Source organism: Pinus tabuliformis, chromosome 8, assembly GCF_031772625.1.
Source record: "Pinus tabuliformis cultivar Carrire ecotype Pingquan chromosome 8, CPIR1, whole genome shotgun sequence".
Lineage (NCBI taxonomy): Eukaryota > Viridiplantae > Streptophyta > Pinopsida > Pinales > Pinaceae > Pinus > Pinus tabuliformis.
Window position 1 is genome coordinate 1,112,130,258 of NC_142294.1, and position 20,899 is coordinate 1,112,151,156.

The following is a 20,899-nucleotide window of genomic DNA, read 5'->3' on the forward strand; positions in this document are numbered from 1 at the left end:
CCCAATGTTTAATTGTAAATCAATTATTTCATATTGTTTATTGTCCAAGAGGTCTAAATTTCGATTATATTTGACTCAAGAATTACCAATTGGTTAGCAATTTTAGGGTTTATATAATTTTATTTTCGACCTAGGTACTCAGGCCTTTCAAAGAGGTTGATGACTTAGCAAATGTAGTGTTTCCCACTTACATTAGAGAGTAGGGTATTATGTTGACTTCAGCAAATGATACATGTTCAAGGGTACCCCCAAGAACTAGGACAATGATCTTCTTTGACCCAATAGAAAGGATCCTTGATGATTGCACCACTAGACCCAACATGCCCACATGTTGGCCTTGACACTAACTGATGGGCAGGCCATGATTCAAAAGCATAGATGAGAATGGTCTTCCATGAGATGACTAGGGAGGGCTTCTTGCACCTAATGGAGCCCCAATGCTAGAAAGACGAGGCATTGCGTTAACCATTGGAGATCCATGGAGATGACGTGGTAACACCCTAGCTAGATTTGGGACCCCTGAAGTTGTTTTGAGGTTGAATTTGAGAGATATTCCTCAAATGATGGATGATCATGACACATGGACACATTTTCAACCTTACACACACCATCACATAGCATCTAGAGCCCAAAAAAGGCATGATGTCATCATTTAAAGGCTAACGGCTCACAAGTGTGGGTCTTTTGTGGCATAATTTCACATTAAGCTAGTGGGTTGGCTTGTTCTTGGAAATACTGAGAAGGGGGTGAATCAATATTTCACTTCAATTAGTTAATTCTAATCTTCAGAGCATTAATTAACATTAGCATTAGATCAAAGCAAGGTTACCTAGGAGGGGGAGTGGAAGCACGGAGCAGGTATCAGAAGCGGGACCGGGGAGCTACATTTTCAAAAGCTCCAGGTTTGGGAGCGAATCAAGTGCGAATTTTTATATAACATATATTTTCATATATTTTGATGCATATATGTCAACAAAAGCATGTAGAATGATGAATTAGATATAAAAAGCATTAAAACATGGCTTGAACCATATAACATCAATCATCTAGAAGTTATAATCCTCATCAACCATGGCCACAAGTTAGTAACATACAACATATCGAGTCTCATGATTCATCAATCTTAAAGTTTCAAGCTTTCGAAATTTGATATATAACATTTATCATCATTGATCACAAAAGTTGTAACTTGTACTTGTAACCATTACCATTACCAAGTAACCAAACGATAACAAAGAATATCTAACATGAAATGAAATGTTTCAACTTTCATGTAATGATCCTTAATAGGAATACAAGTGATAACAAGCAAATAATACATGCAGCAAATTACAAAAACGAAATATTCAGCAAACACCCATATAAAAGCTGCAAATGGAGAACTTTTGAGCCATTTTATTATATTTCTGCAAGTCAAATATAATAGATGATGGAATGGTGCACCTGGGCTTGTCTGAAAGGACAAGCAGGATCAAAACTAATTGTATACCTTCACTTGGGTTTTCCTTCCTAGGATAACCTATTTGTATACCTATGCTTATGTCATTTCATGCCCTGCTGCTCTTGTACTCATTTTTCATGTCATCTCATCTCATTTTAGGGGGGGGTCTTTCGCACCCCTTTGTTTTGGTTTAGCTATTATTATTGGTTGTAAACACTAGTCCCTGGACCTATTTTGGTCTGTAGTGGGCATTAAATAAAATTTCAATTTCAATTTTCTCCAACAGCTTATTCAAACAACCTTAAGGATGTCCATACCGAAAAAGTTTCATCTCTTTATCACATGGTAAAGTGCTATCATAAATCAGAATACAGAATTTAGGCTAATTCAAGTTCAACAGAAATGCATAAAAATGAATTTCCCTTTCACAGAAGAGATCAATACTTTTGGTACAAAATAAAAACAGGCAATTCTTTCACTTATGAAAGAGAGTTCAAACATAAGATTGTGCTTTTATGTCAACTCGAAGAAAAAAAATGTATATAACCTGTTCTGCAGGCCAGTTATAGACCATTGACATCATTTCCCCCCGATCAGCAGTGCTAAAATACATTCCTCTCGGCCGTCTAAACAAACCACTGTAGTTTTGACAGACCATACCAACAGTAGGTGTGTATACTATTGGCGCATACTCTGCAATATTTTCAATTAAAACCTGCATAGCTTCCATCAATCCAAAATCAGTATAATTATACATTGATTTAGATACAAGAAAAGATGAACTGGTTTGCAGACGCAGGTTCTTGGACTGACAAGATTTGTTCCCTACACTTAAAATGGGGACTCTACAAATTGTAAGTAAACAAGATTACCCACATTTAAGCTATAACACCATGACACATAACAGATGAATTATACATCATGTGACTACAGATTTCTAATGGAACAAGATAGTCAAGAAGTTTCTTGCACTAGACATGAGACCACTGACTATATTATTGGACGAAATATTTTAGATCATGCATTTAGACTGAAAAAAATGCAGGCTCTCGCTATTTCTTGGTCAGAAAAGCAAACTACCTTGTAATACATTGTCTCATTCCTGTCATGCAATCTATTCAGAATTCTCCACTTAGCTAAAGCAGTAGTGTCAGATGGTCCATCTTTAGCATGTTCTTCCAGTCTTTTCAGATCAACCACTGCCCAAACAAAAAAGGTTTAAACACCCAATGTTGAAATACTACAAATACAAATCATTTTAAATATTTAAAGCTAGAAATGATGGAAGAAAATTTAAAAATTTAAAATGTACCAAGTTATCAAAATTAATAAGAAGCAATATAAGCATTTTCATATCAATCTAGGATCTTTCTGCATTCATACAAATTGGCTCTTGCCTCATGACCATACAACATAAATTTTGGTAAGGACCGTTCAGGAATGAAATAAAATGAATTTATTATCAATATACCCTAATGACCAGAATAGGTCAATGGGATCCAACAAGTATTAATAGAAAAACAAAGAATGTCTAAAGCATATCGTTCCTACAAGGAAAAATGCAAACGAAACAGAAACAACTAAGTGGGGTTAACCCAAAATAGGTAAACCCTCCATAAAGAAGGGGAACCCTAGACAATGAAGTAAACCCTAGAGAGAAAGCAAGTCAACCAAACCACATGCAGAAGGCTAAAGACAAAGTGGTCTTTAGTCAGTATCTGAACTAGAGAGTGAGCCTTTATTTCCATTAATTAATGTGGAGTCACTACCATTGGGCCTGATTACATCATCTAGATAGCATCCCAAAATAGGAACTGGCCAGGCTAAGGGAGGTAGATGAGTGCCGCAGACAAAAGAATGATGATGCACCCTTTACCACAAAAAAGTATGCTAGGAATGGGAGGAACTTGGGAGCAATAACCCTTCTACATCAATTAGTCAAACTAGTATACCGACCCAATAATGGGGTGGCTCGAGTAAGGGGGCAATGTTTTACTAATTTGTTTTCATTGGTGCCAATATATTTAATATTTGCATGACAGTTGGCATTCCCAGTAGCCAAGATGGTTCAGAAGCAAGATGTGATCAATATAGTAAATCTTGAGGAGTAACTCAAGACCTGTTTTCTAAAGGAAACGAACTCTCTAAGAAAGATGACCAACCATCTCTAGTCAAGATAGTAGAAGAATGTCGAGAAGTGTTAGCACAATTATCTGCACTATAGGACATGAAGGAACTTAGAAGATTTGTAGTAAGAAGTTAGTGTAAAATGTAGGAGAAGTTTCCTAAATTGTCACCAATAAAACTCCTTTATATTTGGGTTGGTGCTTCCCACCTTTGGGGAGCGTTCCTAGGTGCTTATGCATTGTTATCACCCTGTAAATCTACAAATAAAACTGATATAACAGCACACAAAGAATCCTTTGGCATGCGATCAAGCAGCCAAAGGTGAGATCAAAAATATTTTGAAATAAATTGGTGGAAATTTCTCACATGCAAGAGCTTAAAGATGGTAAAGAATTAGAAAAAGAAAAGCACTCAGAGTGATAAGTGTTATCAAAGTAAAAGCCTAAGGAATTCTAGAATATTGTGCAAAGAAACAACAATGTACCAACAAATTTCAAGAGCCAGAAAGAAGGCACAGTCAAACTTTATTCTGCATGAGGCAAAAGGTTGGTTGCACCATAGGGGCATACAGAATTGGCCCAATGATAATCCCTGCACAAAGTCTAGAAGCTAGAGCTGTTGAAGAAAATCCAACCCCCAACCAAGAGCAACCCCTTCCTTTTATTAACTTGAGGTCAAATTAGCCATGCAAGAGTCTCCTGAAAGTTGAAACTAATGTGCATTGATGAGTAAAGTATAGTGGAAAGTGCATTGATGCGCTTAACCTCAAGTGGAAACTTCTGCTGTTGAACAGCAGATAGATTTTCCATGCACTTAGTCCAAGTGGAGTTACTCTTCGTTAGTTGATGAAGATTTGATGTGAAATAGCCATGCACCTTGGTCTCCTCGACATGCACTTTAGTGAACTGAGGTTAGAGTGGAGAGAGGATAAGCACGCACTCTATTGACTAAGTGAGGTTGAGTGAAGCAAAGCATGCAACCTAGTCCAAGTGGAGTCTTTCATCCATGCGCTCAATTAACTCAATGAAGGAGTGATGTGCAGGTGGTTACACGATTTGCTCAAGTGGAGATGAACTAATGTGAAGTTTCTCTCACTCCAGTCCACTAGACAAGGCATCTTAGTTTAACTCTCCAATGCTCAAGTGGCTTTCGAGTTAAGTGATGCATGCAGTTAACTACTGTTACTGCAAAATCTAGCACCCTAGTGCAAAGCCTCACTAAACAATCTAAATTGAGAGCAAGAATGGGAGGGTTACCACTGTCACCTCGTCAACTACTCCCCTGCTTTCTGTGGTTCAAAACAATCCCCACAAGGGAGGCTTCCCCAATAGATCAAAGTGATGAAGTAACCCAAAGAGTTTTAGGCTAAATACCCCCCAAAGGATTTTACTACAAGATTCACCCAAAAACAAGTATACAATGATTAGGGTTTTGGATGATTTAAAATATAATTTCAAGAGAGTGACTTCAAAGATCCCTATGGCTGAATCTAGAGGACTTATTTAGAGCAAAATAGGCTCAAATAGGTACCCAAAAACATGCAATCAAGAAATTACACTTTGTTGTTATAAACTAGGGTTTTAATCAGCAATTTAGAGCATGCAAAAGTTTTATAACAGCAATAGGAAAGCAATCCCAGAATCTATAATAACAAGTCCAAGGTTAGCGCTGATCAAAAAGTAAATAAGTGAAAAAAATACAGCAATTTTCAATGGCTAAAAACACATATAACAGCAACAGAAACTCTAGACATCAGCCCTAATTAGTGGCTAAAAATGCATGTAAAATGATATTTTTATTTTTCCCAAGGAATGCATGAAAAATCTAAGTCTACGACAATAAGTTCCAAGGCAAAATAATGCTGAAAAATGTAGATTTTTCTGTAACCTAACCCTAATTTAGCCTACAAAGACACCAAAAATTTAAGGTTTCATTTTTATTTTATGGGATTGGGGCAAGAGATGGTACTAGTGTCTTTCTCTGTTGGAACAATGATCCATTTGTTAATTGTTAGTGTTATTGTAAAGTTGTTATTTTGTGTGAAAGAATTGACTGATTGATTGAGAGAATTATGGAGTGGTTTGTGGAATTATTGATTGAGAAATTTCTGTTGTTGACAAAATCCTGAGACCTCTCCTCATGTATTGATTGAGAAATTTGTGTTGTTGACAAAATCCCGAGACCTCTCCTCATGTATAAATATATGCCTGTGTTAATGAAATTTGATTTGAGTTGGAGTGTGAGAGCTGTGTGCATTATTGTCAAATTATTTTTCTCTGTTATTTGTTTTCTGTTGATGCGTTTTCTTCATTTGGTATCAGAGCCAAAGATCTGAAAATTTGTAAAAGTTGTGGAATATTGTGAAGCTCTCATGAAAGCTTCACACATAGTTTGAAATTTGTGGAATGTTGTGAAGGCATTCGAGAGCGTGCAACCACTGTGGAGTCCCATGTAATAGTCATGGAGCCACATGTAATTGTTGCTGGTAAAAAAAAAGATCTTTTATGTGCAAAAATTTATGTTCACTGACCAAATTGTGAAGAGCTGCTGCGTTTACAGGCATAATTTTTTTTTTCTGCACTAACTATATTATGAGGATCTGCATGTGTATCTGAGAGCCTGCCTGTATATGAAGAGAAGTTGCATTAGTGAGGAGCTGCATGCACTCATTAAACTTTTTCGTGTAGTTGTTGCTGCATTGCAATGCTGAGCAACCAAATCTGTGTTGAAATTTGAATATGCAGAATTCATTGACATCTGCAGACTTGTGTGCTGTGTGGAGTGCTGTAAAGCCACCACCTTTGACTTTCTTTATGGTTGAGACTGCATTTGATCGACGACATCCAATGCAACATTTACATAAACTACCATACGTCTGAGGAGCCATAAACCCATTTATGGAGTGTAATGTGCACATTTTTTTATAGCGTTAACAAGAATCCATGGATATCCATGAATTTTTTTCCACTAAGTGAAAGTTCACGTGACATTTGAATGAGAATGGAGTGAATTTATGAAGTTTAATTTTTATGAACTTTACATTCTCCATGAGATATTATATTAGTGAATATTTATGAGTTGGAGAGATAATTAGTGGGAAATGCAAGTAGGAGAGAGAATTAGTGAGGAGAAATGAGAGAATGAATATTTTTTAATTGAGTTTGTATTTAATTTTTTTTAAATTGAGGGTACAGGTTATCAAATCCTTAAAAAGGATATTTTGTAAAAATTAAAAAAAGGATTGGTAACAAAGTTGAAAATGGAGGATGAGAAGTATTAATCATCTTCATTGATGATTAATTCATTTTTAAGAAGAATTTGGTTGTAATTATGCATTTGTTGCGCAATCTTTGTACTCTCCCAGGTTGAAGTGGGAAACATTGTGTTCATTGTGCACTTTCTCTCTCTAATTATTTGATTCTCTCTTACTCTTCTCATGGCAACCAGCAGTATTGTGTTGCCTAAACTTGTTGGCACAAACTATTTTTATTGGAGCAAACGCATGCAACCTATATTCATCACCAAAGATTTATGGGAACTTGTAACTCATGGATACACTATGCCTTCCCCTGGTGAATTCAAAGCATTAAGTAATGATGAAAAGAAATATCTTAAAGAACTTATTAAGAAAGATAATGAAACACTTTCACTTATAGGAAGCACTCTTGAAGAATCTATATTTCCTAGAATCAATGTGTCATGTCCCTTCTCAAGGGCATTAGTCACAGGGTGCAGCTACACATTGTTGGCACAATTTTGACTTAGGTGGAGGACCCCACACTTAGACTTAGGAACTATAGGGGAAATTCAACTTAATTTTGCAGCTAGTGGAATGTGGAGGCCACCCACATGAGGAATTCGAACTTGGCCACCCGATGAGCTTGGAGGGAAATCGAATGGGTGGATGGAGGGGCCCACACGAGGTTAAGGAGGCGCAGGGTAATAAAAGGAGGATCAGCTCTCATTTTCGACCAGCTTGAACATTTGCAAACAAACACTCCTTTGTATGCTCTGCTGCTTTGTGAGTCTATCGACTGTTTAGCCACGAATCTCTCACACGGGAGATTCAACCTCTTCTTCGGGGGTCCATCCATGCCCTCCCTAGGGAGGTCGTTCCACAGGAGTTTCAGCGAGTTCGGTACAGTCACACACCTCAACCATTAGCGCAGAGAGGGCACTGTGCACTTCCTAGGCAACCAAAAACACGCAGGAGGATTTGGAAGCTAGCAAAGAGATTCATTGCTTGCTTGGAGTTCTGTGGATTGAGGAGGCTGCTTGTTGAGGACATTTTCGCTGGAGTTCGCAGACAGCTAGACCGGTGCATCAATTATTCAAATTTCTAGGCAGAGGGATTGCGTAGAGGCTTGTAGCAGCAATTCGTGGGGACTTGGGAGAGCAATCAATCTTGGCCAAGAGCCATCCGGGGAGCAAGGAGTTGGATAGCACAGGTAAAACCAACATTTCAGAGGTGTTTGCAGAGGGATTTGCAGGTTGTTTCTTGCAAGTCGAATTTGGCAGTCAAAACTAGGGAGAGGCTCCAAGGAGGCCGAAAATCCAAAGTCAAAACCAGCGAAATTCCCTTCTGGGTTTTTCTAGGTTTTGTCCAAGGAGTCTGAAACTAAAAGGATATCATTTTCTGGGCAGTTTTTGGGCATCATCCAGCAGGTCAAAGTTCAGCAAGACAACAATTTATTGGGGCAGCGCAGTGCAGAGTGGTGCAGCAATTGGGCAGCCTTCAGCTCAGCTATTTTCCCACCTGGGGTTGGTCTTGCTTGTTCATTGGGACAAGCCCAGGTGCACCATTCCATTTCATATTGTATCTAGCCCTCTGATTTTTAATAATATGGCTCAACAGTTCCTGATTCGCAACGATTTCATGGATGTCTAATGTGTGTTTTTATTTTTTATATGCTGTTGCACTATTTATTTGCTTAATATCACTCACATTTCGACTTAGGAACATTAGACAATGGTGCAATATCATCTAAGGAAGCATGGGATATCTTAAAAAACACATATGAAGGTGTTGTTGTAGCTAAACTACAAATATTAAGGAGGAATTTTGAAAATGCCCATATGCAAAGTAATGAATCCATTCATGAGTACATCACAAAAATGCAAGATCTTGTTAATCAAATGAGGTCATTAGGTAAAGATGTTCCAGAACGAAAGTTAATTGAGAAGATTTTAAGAAGTGTTCTTCCGAAATTTCAGATGGTCACTTACCAGTATTATGGTCTCCAAAAATTTAAATACCATGAAAATTGATGAATTAAGTAGATTCTTGTTAATAGTTGAAGAGAATCAACCATCTGAGCAAGTAGAACATGCCTTTTCTGCAAAGCATAGAGGAAACGGAAGGAGTAGGGGTCCATATCATAATAAAAATCAAAACAGAAATCAGCAAAGTTCACAAGGAGATGCATCACCTTCAAGAGGTAGAGGCAAGAACCCCAATCAGTTTAGAGGAAGAGGCAAAGATGGATCTAGCAGAAGAGGACAAGGAAGAGATGGAGGAAGAAGTGGAGGACCACAGTGTTATTATTGCCAAAAAATTGGCCATCTTGAAAGAGATTGTTATGCAAAAATGCGAGATATGGAGCATAAGGGTGTTAATACAGTTGTTGAAGAAACTAGGAATGAGAAGTTATTCATCTCAAGTTTGATGGCACATAGTGAAGAAAGTGAAGCATGGTATATTGATTCAGGATGTTCAACTCATATGACATCTCAAGAGGAGTTGTTTACCAAAATTAATGAGAATTATTCTGGCAAAGTCATATTTGGTGATGATAGTGTTTCTGAGGTGAAAGGGAAAGGCACAGTTGCAATACCAGCATTACATGGAAAGAAGAAGTTAATTGAGGACACTTTGTTGACACCAACATTGAAGAAGAACTTACTTTCTGTAGGACAAATGATGGAGCAAAACTACAAGTTAGTGTTTGATAATAAAGAATGCTTAATCATGGATAAGTTGAATAAAAATGCAGTTGTAGCAAGAGGTGAAATCACTAAAGACGGAATTTTCAAGCTCTCCTTTGATTCAAGTAATTCACAAAGTTTGAATACAACAGAAGAAGCAAATAGTAAGCTTTGGCATTATAGGATGGGACATCTGAATTTTCAGAGTTTGATGTTGATGAGAAAGCAGAACATGGTGAATGGTCTTTCTTATATCAAGTTGGATGATAAAGTATGTGAAGGGTGTATTTTTGGGAAACAACACAAGAAAGTTTCTCAGATAGAACATGGAAGGCTAGAGAATGTCTAGCATTGATGCATTCATATTTGTGTGATCCAATGGAGACTGTGTCTTTTGGAAAGGCACGTTACTTTCTCACTTTCATTGATGATTATTCTAGGAAGACATAGGTGTATTTTCTACAAGAGAAGTTTGAAGTGTTTTCTCATTTTCTTGAGTTTAAGGCTTTAGTTGAAAAGCAAAGTGGTCTAAAAATTCTCACCCTAAGAACAGATAATGGGGGAGAATACAAGTCAAATGAGTTTTTGAATTATTGCAAGAAGAATGGAATAAAGCTAGAGTTTACTAATTCATACTCTCCTCAACAAAATGGTGTTGCAGAGAAGAAAAATAGGACCATAGTTGAAATGGCTAGAAGCATGTTAAAAACTAAGTCACTTGGAAATGAGTTTTGGCCTGAAGCAATACACAGCGGTATACACTCTTAACCGATGTCCTACAAAGGCAGTGTTGAATTTGACTCTAGAAGAAGCATGTCAGGATACAAACAAAGTGTTGCACATATGAAATTTTTTGGTTGTACTTCATATGCACATGTTCCTATGAAAAAGAGGAAGAAATTGGATGATAAGAGTGTGAAGTGTATCTTTATTGGATACAGTACTGAAACAAGAAGTTACAGGTTGTTTGATCTTGAAGCAAGGAAGTCGATAATAAGCAGAGATGTTGTGTTTGATGAGCAGGGATTCTATCAGCCAGATCAGGTACAATTTGAATTGAGGAAAGATGTTGTGAAGATTGGTGATGAAACAAATTCCAAGTCACTAAAGATCAATGTGGAAAAAGTCTAAGTCGAGATTAATTCGGCAAGGGTCCAAAAGTTGAAAAACTCGTTAAAGTCGGGAGTTTTTTGAAAAAGTCGGCAAAATTAAAAAAACACAAAATTATTCATTTTTTATTTTATTTTTTTTAACATCTAGAGTCGAAGTCATAGTTTAGAGGTGTTTTCAGTGTTTTACTACAACGTCATTCTTTACATGTGAATTCGATCACTAAAAGGATGTTACACCCTTGCAGTCTGCATTCTAAGTGCATTTTATCACCAATGTTTTTCAACATTATCCACAAAAAATATGATCATAACAGTGTTGATTCTTGGGAATGTTCATCAGCTATTTACACTTCCTTGCTTGCTAGTCTGGATACTCCTTGTCCTCTTTCTCTTATGTCTCACAATCATGCTCGTTGAAGTAGGTATGCACTTCTTTTTCATAGTCTTCTCAATTTATTATAGCAGCCTTCTGACAGCTTAGCCTTTGGCTAATGTCTCTTCTCTATATTTTTTTGCACATCTCATATAGATCCCTATTGTTTTGCAGACATAACATCAATCAAGAGCAAACCAATAATAGTCGTATATGTTTCAACATTCAACAGAATATAACAACCAAGCAATTAATTTTCTCAGTAACACCAACCAACTATAATACTCGAAATTAAGATTCAACAACAAAACAAATTGCACAACACAACGTTATCACCAAATTTCTAGGGCTATGTTTGAAAGATTCCACTCTCTGCCTTAAGATTAAACAGGAGAAAATTATATCATTTTCGCCTTTGCGGCCTCTTTATCTGCGGCCTGGGAGGGAGGCAGACTTTTTGGGTCGACTCCCGATTAAATCGGGAGTATAACGATTAAATCGCAATTTTTTCCTTTCTGAAAAAGTTGCCAAAAAGTCGGGAGATTAAATCGTTTAGTTTTAAAAATCGCATTTTTAGGATTAAATCGGGATTTTTGCAGACTTTTTCCACACTACTAAAGATAGATGAAGTTAAGAATAAGTCTAAGTGGCTTGAAAGGGGTCATTCAGAAAGCAGTATGTTGGATAGAAATTTTGAAAGGAGGGTTAATAGATCTCAAAGTTCTAAAGTGAATTATGCACTTATGGGACAGGTAATGAAAATGGATGAACCACGGGATTATGCAAAAGCATCAATAAAGAAAGAATGGAAGAAGTTATGGAAGCAGAATTGAATGCCTTGATGAAAAATAATACATGGGACTTGGTCAAATTACCAAAGGGAAAAGATGTAATTGGAACTAAGGTATAAATCAGATGGCACAACTAATAAGTATATGGCCCATTTAGTTGCAAAGGGATATGCACAAAAAGAAGGAATTGATTATACTGAGACATTTGCCCCAGTGGCAAAGTTGGATACAATCAGGATGGTTCTAGCATTAGCTACACAATACAAGTGGCCAATTTTTCAAATGGATGTTAAATCAACTTTTCTAAATGGTTATGTGGATGAAGAAATTTATGTTGAGCAGCCTCAAGGTTTTGAAGTGCCAGGAAAAGGAGATTATGTTTATAAGTTGAAGAAGGCCTTGTATGGTCTAAAGCAAGCGCCAAGAGCATGGTATTAAAGAATTGATAAGTACTTTCAAGACCATGGCTTAGTTAAAAGATTATCTGAGCCCAATCTCTATATCTTCCAGCCAGGGCAAGACATTCTGATAGTTGTCTTATATGTTGATGATTTGATCTACACAGGGAGCAGCACAAAACTATTTAAAAGGTTTAAGTCACATATGATTGTTGAGTTTGAGATGACAGATCTTGGTGAGTTGCATTATTTTTTGAGTATTGAAGTTTGGCAAAAGGAAGATGGTATTTTCATGTCACAAACCAAGTATACTTGGGACATTCTGAAGAAGTTCAGAATGTTGAGTTGCAAGCCAGCGGCAACTCCTTTGGAAGTTGGGTTGAAGTTATACGGACATGATGACTCCAATTCAGTTGATGTTACTTTGTATCGTCAATTGGTTGGAAGTTTGATCTACTTAACTACAACTCGACCAGATATTTCTTTTGCAGTCAGTATGGTATCAAGAGTTATGGTAGAACCCAAGGAATTGCATTGGAAAGCAGCAAAGAGGATTTTAAGATATACGTGTGGAACAATTAGTTATGGTTTGGTATACAGGTCTATAGAAGATTTCAAGTTGATTGGTTATCTGAAATCACCCATAAATGACCTCAGTGAATTAATGAAGGTATTACAGACTCATGTGTTGGGGTGTGCCTATGTTAATTTATGCAACGGATCGATAAGATTGTGAAATACAGAGACACTGAAACAGTAAGAGAAACACAGTAAGCAAACACATAAAACATAACAAATTTAATAAGGAGTTCACCCGATCCTCCTGGGCTACGTCTCCTAGTCCAGCGTTCAGTGGTGGCCTTTCTATTGTGTCTTAATGTAGAATTTTTACAATAAGGAGCTCAATTTGAGTCTCACTTAACAGATGATGATCAGTAGGATTATACTTGGATCCCCCAAGTCTCTAGAGTACACAGACTCCCCTTACTGAATCTCAACCTCAACTAGTCTCAATGGTATGAGTCCAATTTGGTACTCAATACCTGACAGGTATACACAAAAGAGTTGCTTGAACCTCTCAAGCCTTCTCTGGAGTTCACAGACTCTCGGACTCTCTCTGTCTCTGTCTACTCAATGTTGCCTTTGCTCTGCAGGTCAACTCGGCTTCTCTGTTCTCTGCAATTCACTTCTTTCTTGCCTCTCGGCTTTTTGCTTCTCTTTCTCTGCCTGCCTTTACTCTTTGTCTGTTCGTGGCTTAAAGCCAATCTGCTCCCTGACTGTTCGTTTTCGCTTCCCGTCTCTCTGTATCTCCTGCCTCTGCCCGCTGGAATTCCCCTGCTCTGCGTCATCGTCACTGTGTAACGCTTCACAGAGAGGTGGCCACTTGTTTCCTCACGAACTGAGTGTCAGTTCTCCTTGAACGACCGTTATTTTCGTTGCTCCAAGATTGGCCGCGAAACTGATTCCTCTGCCAGCTCAGTGATCATGCCGGACCTCAAGTCTTATATGACTCAGCCTATTTCCCCGTCGAATCCAGTCATCCATCGGATCAGTGCTCCGCCATTGATTTGGAGCCTCCAGATCCTACGGTCTCCGTCCATATCGGGCGAGTAAGTAGCATGACCTTTACTCGCGCGATGTGAGTGGTTTTCTCTCTCATCCGCTGGACGCGTGTCGTCCAATGTATGGCATCGGGCGGGTCTTGGTCGAACCCATTTACCACTTGAAGCCCTTCTGATATCCTGCCAGTTTTAGTGCGGGACCCGCCTTCTGACGGAATCGGCGATTTCCGTACGATTTTATGCTTTTCCTCATGACCGTGCGCTTGGGGCTTTTCCTTTACTGAGGGGGATGCCCTGCGATAATCACGTATCAGAAACTGCCTCTGTTTTTGGATTTGACCTCCCGTTTGTCAATTTGTGCCAGTGCACGGTCACCATGGGCCAACGATTTGCGCGCTTTGACCAAGGGTCCTTGTTGTTCTGTGCTGACCACAAATTGCCATTGTTCAGATGTTATTTCTGATAAGCTCGATATGCATAAGAATTGGAAGCTTGACATAATTTGAACAGTCATGAAAACTTAGAGAATGTTTAAGGATCCAATTCGGATCAATTGGTTATGCAGATTCGGATTGGGTTGGATGCATGGATGACAAGAAATCAACTTCAGGGTATTCATTCAGTATGGGTTCAATGGCAGTTGCTTGGAATACTAACAAGCAACCTACAATTTCTCTCTCCACAGTAGAAGAAGAGTATAAAGTAGTAGCGACAGCAGCATGTGAAGCAGTTTGGTTAAGAGAATTCTAGAGGATCTACATGAAGAGCAAGAGCAACCCACTCAATTGATGTGTGATAATAAAAGTGTTATTTAGATGACCAAGAATCCAGTTTTTCATAAGAAGACCAAGCATATTGATATTCAGTATCATTTTGTTTAGGATTTGGTTCAACAAGGAGTAATCGAGATCGAGTACTGCAGAACAGATGAACAAGTAGCTGATATATTCACCAAAGCACTATCTAAGGAAAATTTCTGCAAATTCAGAGATGATCTTGGAATATTTCCAAATGATCATTATGGGGAAGAAATGTTGGAATAATGATCCATTTTTTAATTGTTAGTGTTATTGTAAAGTTGTTATTTTGTGTGAGAGAATTGTGGACTGATTGATTGAGAGAATTATGGAGTGATTTGTGGAGTTATTGATTGAGAAATTTGTGGAGTTGACAAAATCCCGAGACCTCTCCTCATGTATAAATATATGTCTATGTTAATGAAATTTGATTTGAGTTGGTGTGTGAGAGTTGTGTGCATTTTGTCAAATTATTTTGCTCTATCATTTGTCTTCTACTAGTGTGTTTTCTTCATTCTCAATCAAAGGATAATAAAGTCTAAGAGCAATTAAATCTATTGAAGAGGACTGATGGAAGCGACTTTGAGAAAGAGAAATACAAACTTGTAATTCCCAATTCCTTAAAACTTTGTATCCTTCGATCTTCTTTGGAAATTAAAAGGGAGGAAGCTACAACTAGGTTCCTCAAGAGAAATGTGATGAAAATCTTGCTCAAGGAGATGTTAGAGCCATAAAACACCTACAACAAATCGGTGACAATTTCATTAATCCCTAATTCGTCAACAAACACAAGATGGAAGAAGATACTTACAATAAATTAGCACATAACATCAAAGAATCACCAATAAACATCCAAGAGAGAGAACCATCCAATCAACAAATCGTCCCCAAGAAATTCCACTACATTAGTGCTCCATAGTGCACAAGAGAGACTAGGCTAGCTAGTGCACATTGATCTCCTAATGCACATTGATCTCCAAGTGTGTCACAATGATCCAAAGATAAATCGACCTCCCTCTATTTATATGACAGCAACCAAGTCAATTTTATCTAAAATTAGCCATAAAGCCTTTAAAAAATAAATAATTATGATTAAAAATTGGATAAGCCACAAGTTGACCCCCAAAGACAGCTAACTCAATGAATAAACTTAAAAATAAGCCTCATTTTAACCCACGTGTGAGATAAAATACCTCCAAGGGTCACATCATCATCTAAAACGTTGTGTCTCTCACAATAAGTGCAATGGATGGCTCAAAGGGGGGCATCTCATCCCAAAGGTCACATCTCCTCATCAAATGGTGTCCAATCATCAAGCAAGGCTCCCTCATCGACACATCATCCTCAAACAAGCCCACACCATCACTTTAGGCCTCATGAAAGGGAGGTCAAGGAGCTAGAGCATGATGTCATCCTATAGAACAATATACCATCCCCTTCGGAGGGGTCCATATCATCATCATCACATCTCCTAAGGAATAGGGCAACATCCATGAAGTAGTTGCAATGCCACCCTGGGGATCTAATAAATTCTAGGGTATCCTTGGAGTGAGAGAAGAGTGTCATCAACTGTGTTGATGTAATGTCCCCATCATTTTAATTAGCAGTGTATTCTGTCCATTTTTGACATTTTTTATCAATTTTGATAAAAAGGTGGCAAAAGGGTAATTCTAGTATTTTGTGTTTTGGTAAAAGGGTGGCAAACAGGTTAACTCAATTTAAATTAAAAAGAACTCCCAAAGAGAAATTATAAAAGGGAGAGAGAAGCTCATTTTGAAGTTTACTCTAATTGATCATTTTACTCGCTTGAAGTTTACTCTAATTGATCATAATTGTTGTGCTTACTCTAATTGATCATAATTGAAGCTTACTCCCTTTGACTCGGTCTGCTCAAAATTAAACTTAAGTATATTCGGCCCTCTTCTAGAGACATCTACATGCACAAATATACTCCAACTCGGCTTTCTTGAGGTCTGCAGCTCTCCTTCTTGGTTTAATATTCACATAAGGATGAACTGAAATGTGTTGAGACCTCCCCTTTGGTCTCTCATATATAGCTCTCCAATTAGTGTATTAGGAGCCCTTAGATCCCTTTAGGTGCCTCCACTACATAATTAAAATAAACAATCAATATCTTTAAGTTCTAAGCCCATAGCCTGGGTACTTTTCCCACAAAAATCCACTTTCATGGATTTTCTCCACACAAACCTAGTACCCAAGGCTTGTGGGAGTACCTCCCAAGCTACACTTTTCAATATATGGCAAGATAATATCTTCATTGGGTTGTGGAGTTGCACATCTAACAGAGGAGCCATGTGCATATGAGGTATTTGTCCCAGGATGATGTGGACTCATGCAAAGTTGAGTTGCAGTGGTATAGAGTGGATTAGACCTAGTATTCAACCGTAGCTCGGGACTGAACTTTGAAGGACACAAGTTCAGTAGCAGCACTTTCCAAGAGGGAAAACATAGTGAGCCAATGGAGGTTGTGTAGGCTCAAAGGGAGTCAAGCTTCAGAGGGAGAATGCAAAGGAACATCAATCACCCAATGGAAGTTTGAATCTTTAGGTTTGAGTAAGAGAGAGGAGTTTTCAACCCATGGAAGGACTGTCACAAACCATGTGAATACACTCATCGTGGTGCAAGTTAAAGTCATGTTGCATGCGAGGGCAGTCATGCACATGCAAGATAAATCTTAGCCAAGTACAAAAGAAGACGTGGCACATGCGAGGACAGTCATGGCCATGCAAGGTAAATTCATGACTTATGCGAGGCTGGTCATGGGCATGCAAGGAAAGTCATGGAGTTGGACATTTCAAAGTGTGAAGGAAATACCTTCCTCACTAAGAGGGAGTGTTGGAATTTTGGGTAGCTCGAAAGGTATTTCCGAGAGAGTTGGTTGGGGAAGTTACCCAAAGGTGGGGTTTTGACCCAAAGATGTGGGTTTGGACCCAAGACAATTAATTCTTTATTCTAAAGGGTAAGTGACAAAAACCCTAAAGGATCTAGGGAGTTTCCTAAGAAACCCCAAGAGAAAAATATAAATAAGAGCCAAAGGAGAGGCTCATGACACACACCAAGTGGAAGGACTCATTTTGTGAGCAAGAGAGGTAGCCTAGAGGAGTTGTAGTCTTCTAGAGAGAGGCCAAATTATGAAGAAGTTGAGGAGGCTACAAGGGACATAGCCCCAGCGAGAAAGGAGGAGATCAAAGTCTAGCAAGGAGAGGCAACCAAGGGCTTGAAGTGAATGATCAAGGGTTTGTTCCAACTAATCAAGAGGACTGGGCCCTATTAGAAGGTTGGTATAGCAAATCCAAGGGGGGGGGGCAAGTCTGGGCAAGTAATTCGAGGTCTGTCTTGGAGGATCGAGGTTGATCTAAGACCATTAACCAATAAGAAAAAGAAAAGGATCTGTTAAAGCCTCGGAAATGGTGGACAGGTAGGTTGAGGGTTGTTTGAGCAGGCCCACGTGCCTTAAGGACTGGTTAGAGTTGGCCGCTGAGTGGAAGGTCTGTATGACAAGGCCGCAAGGTAGTTTGGATGTTGGTTACGGTCAACTACAGCTTAGATAAGTCTAGCCTAAGTGCATCCAAGCAAGTTGGATTCAAGATCTAGGTGGAGCAGAGCAGACCAAGACCTGGTTAGGCCTGACAGAGATCTAATATGTGCTTTTAAGTGACCACGAGTGCTCCTAGGAGTAAATCGCATCTAGTAATAGTAGACCGAGGGTTGTTGTGGATAGCTACCAGGATGACAGAGGTGGACCGGGAGCACTGATAGGCCTGGTATGGGCCACAATAACTAACATATGTAGGTTGCAGAGGCAGATTTATGGGCCATAGGGGCAGATATGAGCTAAAGGTGTGATCAGAGCTCCATAGTAGTGTAGATCTAAGGAGATCTTCCCACAGAGGATCAAATCTATGTGAAGAGGATCAGATCTAAGTGCTAGAGGGTTAAATCTGCAAGGATCCAGCAGACAAAAGAAGTTTGTAACAATGAAGGACTAAAGCTACAGTAAGGTACAACAATGGAAAAAGAGGACAAAAAGGGCTAGAGGAAAATGATTGTTACATCAAGTCAAGTGTTTTGCCACTACTATGATGGGCAGATTGTAGATCTGATGGATCAAATCTCAAGCCCTAGTTTTGTTTACTATGTGCAAAAGTTGTATCAGAGATCCAAATGGCCACAATCCCTAGTACGGGAGCCCTAAAGATTCTTTATTAATGGACTAACAAAGATCAAGTGTTGGGATCATAAAAACTGTGTACTTAATTGATTTCGCTATTGTTAAATTTTCGTTGTCCAAAGTTGTTTTGGTTGAGCACTCCTAGTGTGTTTATGCGCTAGCCTAGCCATAGACTAGACCTAGGGTGTAAGGAATTCAACAAAAGAGGTACGGTATCATGTCGCTAATGCTGGATGACGGACACAACTAACTCAAGACATATGACTCCAAAAATACTATCAAAGAGATGAAACTATAAGATGACTCAAGACTCCCCTATCATATTTCCTACTTTACCCATTTCAACAGACTCAATGCTCGGGAAATGGAAACAAACGACCCTCATCCAAGTTCAATCTAAACATAAGCATGGGGTACTATTGCAAGCACTAGCATCAAAATGTTCAAAGGTTTGACGAAGAGTATTACACCTAACACAACAAGCGATAAATGATGAACCTATATATCAGGCACTTTATTCAAGAAAATATGATGACATTGAAATGACAAGACTTGAAAGAACAAGTCATGACAATTAACTAAAAGAAAGGAACCACACAAACTGAGAGCATCAACTCAAGCGCCAAAGCGAGAAAGGAAAGCAACTATTCAACATCAAGAGAAGACTTCTACCCACAAAAACCTCAAAAAAAATCTTCTTGTTAGTTTTAAAGCCATTTTATTGGAAATAGAACTTCAATCGTTGCCCATTGACAACCAATCCTTCTTTGTTTCTGTCCAAGTTACCAAGACGAAAAGTGTTAGGTCTCACTGTTGCATCGACGTAGTATGGTGTAAAATCCCTTAGTATTATTCAGCTAAAATTTTAGGGAAATTACTTCAAAAAATTATACCATGAATTTTTTTCCAAAGTCACCATTAAAATTGTACAATTTCACACAATAGAAATTACCATCATATTAAGTAAAATTTGCAAATGTGAAAACCCAGAAATTAGATGAAAAGTTGCAACTCTAGCAATATTTTATTTATGGAATTCTCTAGAGGAAATTTACATAAATATTTTGAAGCAAAACCCAGATGGATGGACACCTGAAAAATACTGGCTCCTGAATACCCTAATAATTCAACTACTCCACAGAGAAACTCGGCCTTCCTACCATAGGCAATTCAACCTCCTTAACAAATGCAATTTGGACATCTTTAAATGCAATCAACTACCCCAATTAAACCTTCAACAATCAACCCACAAATGCAAATTGATTCATCCTCCTGCAACAATTTCGTTCGCAGTGCAATATATAACTTGGCCCCCACAATTTGATTAATTTGTCCTCCAATAATTCGCACTTGTTCACTTGGTTGAATTCGACCTCCAACGTAAGCAATAAATATTTTAATTATTTGGCCTAGGAACAAGACTTCCGCTACACAAATTAATTTTAAATTAACTTGGTCCCCAAGGATTCGCTCCTCCAAGTCTGGCAATTCACACTGGCTCCCTTAGACAAATTCGAGCTTCAATAATGGAACATTTTGGCTCTCTTTCCACACGCCAATTTGTTCCCTTGGAAGATGAAGTGTCGTCCCTGCAAAAATAAATGAACTCAGCCTCCTGGACAAACAATAATTCAGAATTTCTCCTAATGGATATGCATCATCCTCTACAGTTGTTTCAATCTCCTTGCATGTCAAATGATCAATTAGGGTGCCTTACAACCACTGAAACCAACCACCACCAACAAGGGTGTATATTTCAACACTAAAACTCGGAAATAACGAGGGTTTCAACCTCTCTCAGTAAGCCACTCGAGCATCTTGATGATTCACTAATAATTCTTCAGATATCTCCACTTGAGCCTCTTCTATTCTATAATATTTTCCTCCTCCGAAAACCATGGGTGGTGAGTAAAAACCATGGGTCATGTTGTCGCGCAGATTGGCACGACAACGCTCGGACCGGGGGCTGTCACTCTGATCCCCGATCCCTCCGTTTGAGCCTGTCTCCCGCGGCTAAGGGGGGTAGACCCTGTGAGATGATGTGACCAACTGTCGACCAGTTGGTTGGGAGACACGAGACACGATGTAAAAAAGCACGCGATGATTTGGTTAATTTAGCAGGCCAGTGCCTTGTGGAGTTAATGTTTAAATGATTACTTTTTAAATGATATAGAAACATGG

The 20,899-nt window shown here is 38.5% G+C and overlaps 1 protein-coding gene across 1 annotated transcript in view; it reads right to left on the bottom strand.

Moving 5' to 3' along the window:
* LOC149239239 (NAD-dependent malic enzyme, mitochondrial-like) overlaps positions 1 to 20,899 on the bottom strand; it is a 458,929-nt gene that overhangs the window by 300,954 nt on the left and 137,076 nt on the right. Inside the window, exons 3-4 of the mRNA XM_089373356.1 lie at positions 2,522 to 2,640; positions 1,989 to 2,156 (exon numbers count right to left, since the gene is read on the bottom strand). Coding sequence (XP_089229482.1) covers positions 1,989 to 2,156; positions 2,522 to 2,640 — 287 coding nt within the window. The remainder of the gene's footprint in view (positions 1 to 1,988; positions 2,157 to 2,521; positions 2,641 to 20,899) is intronic.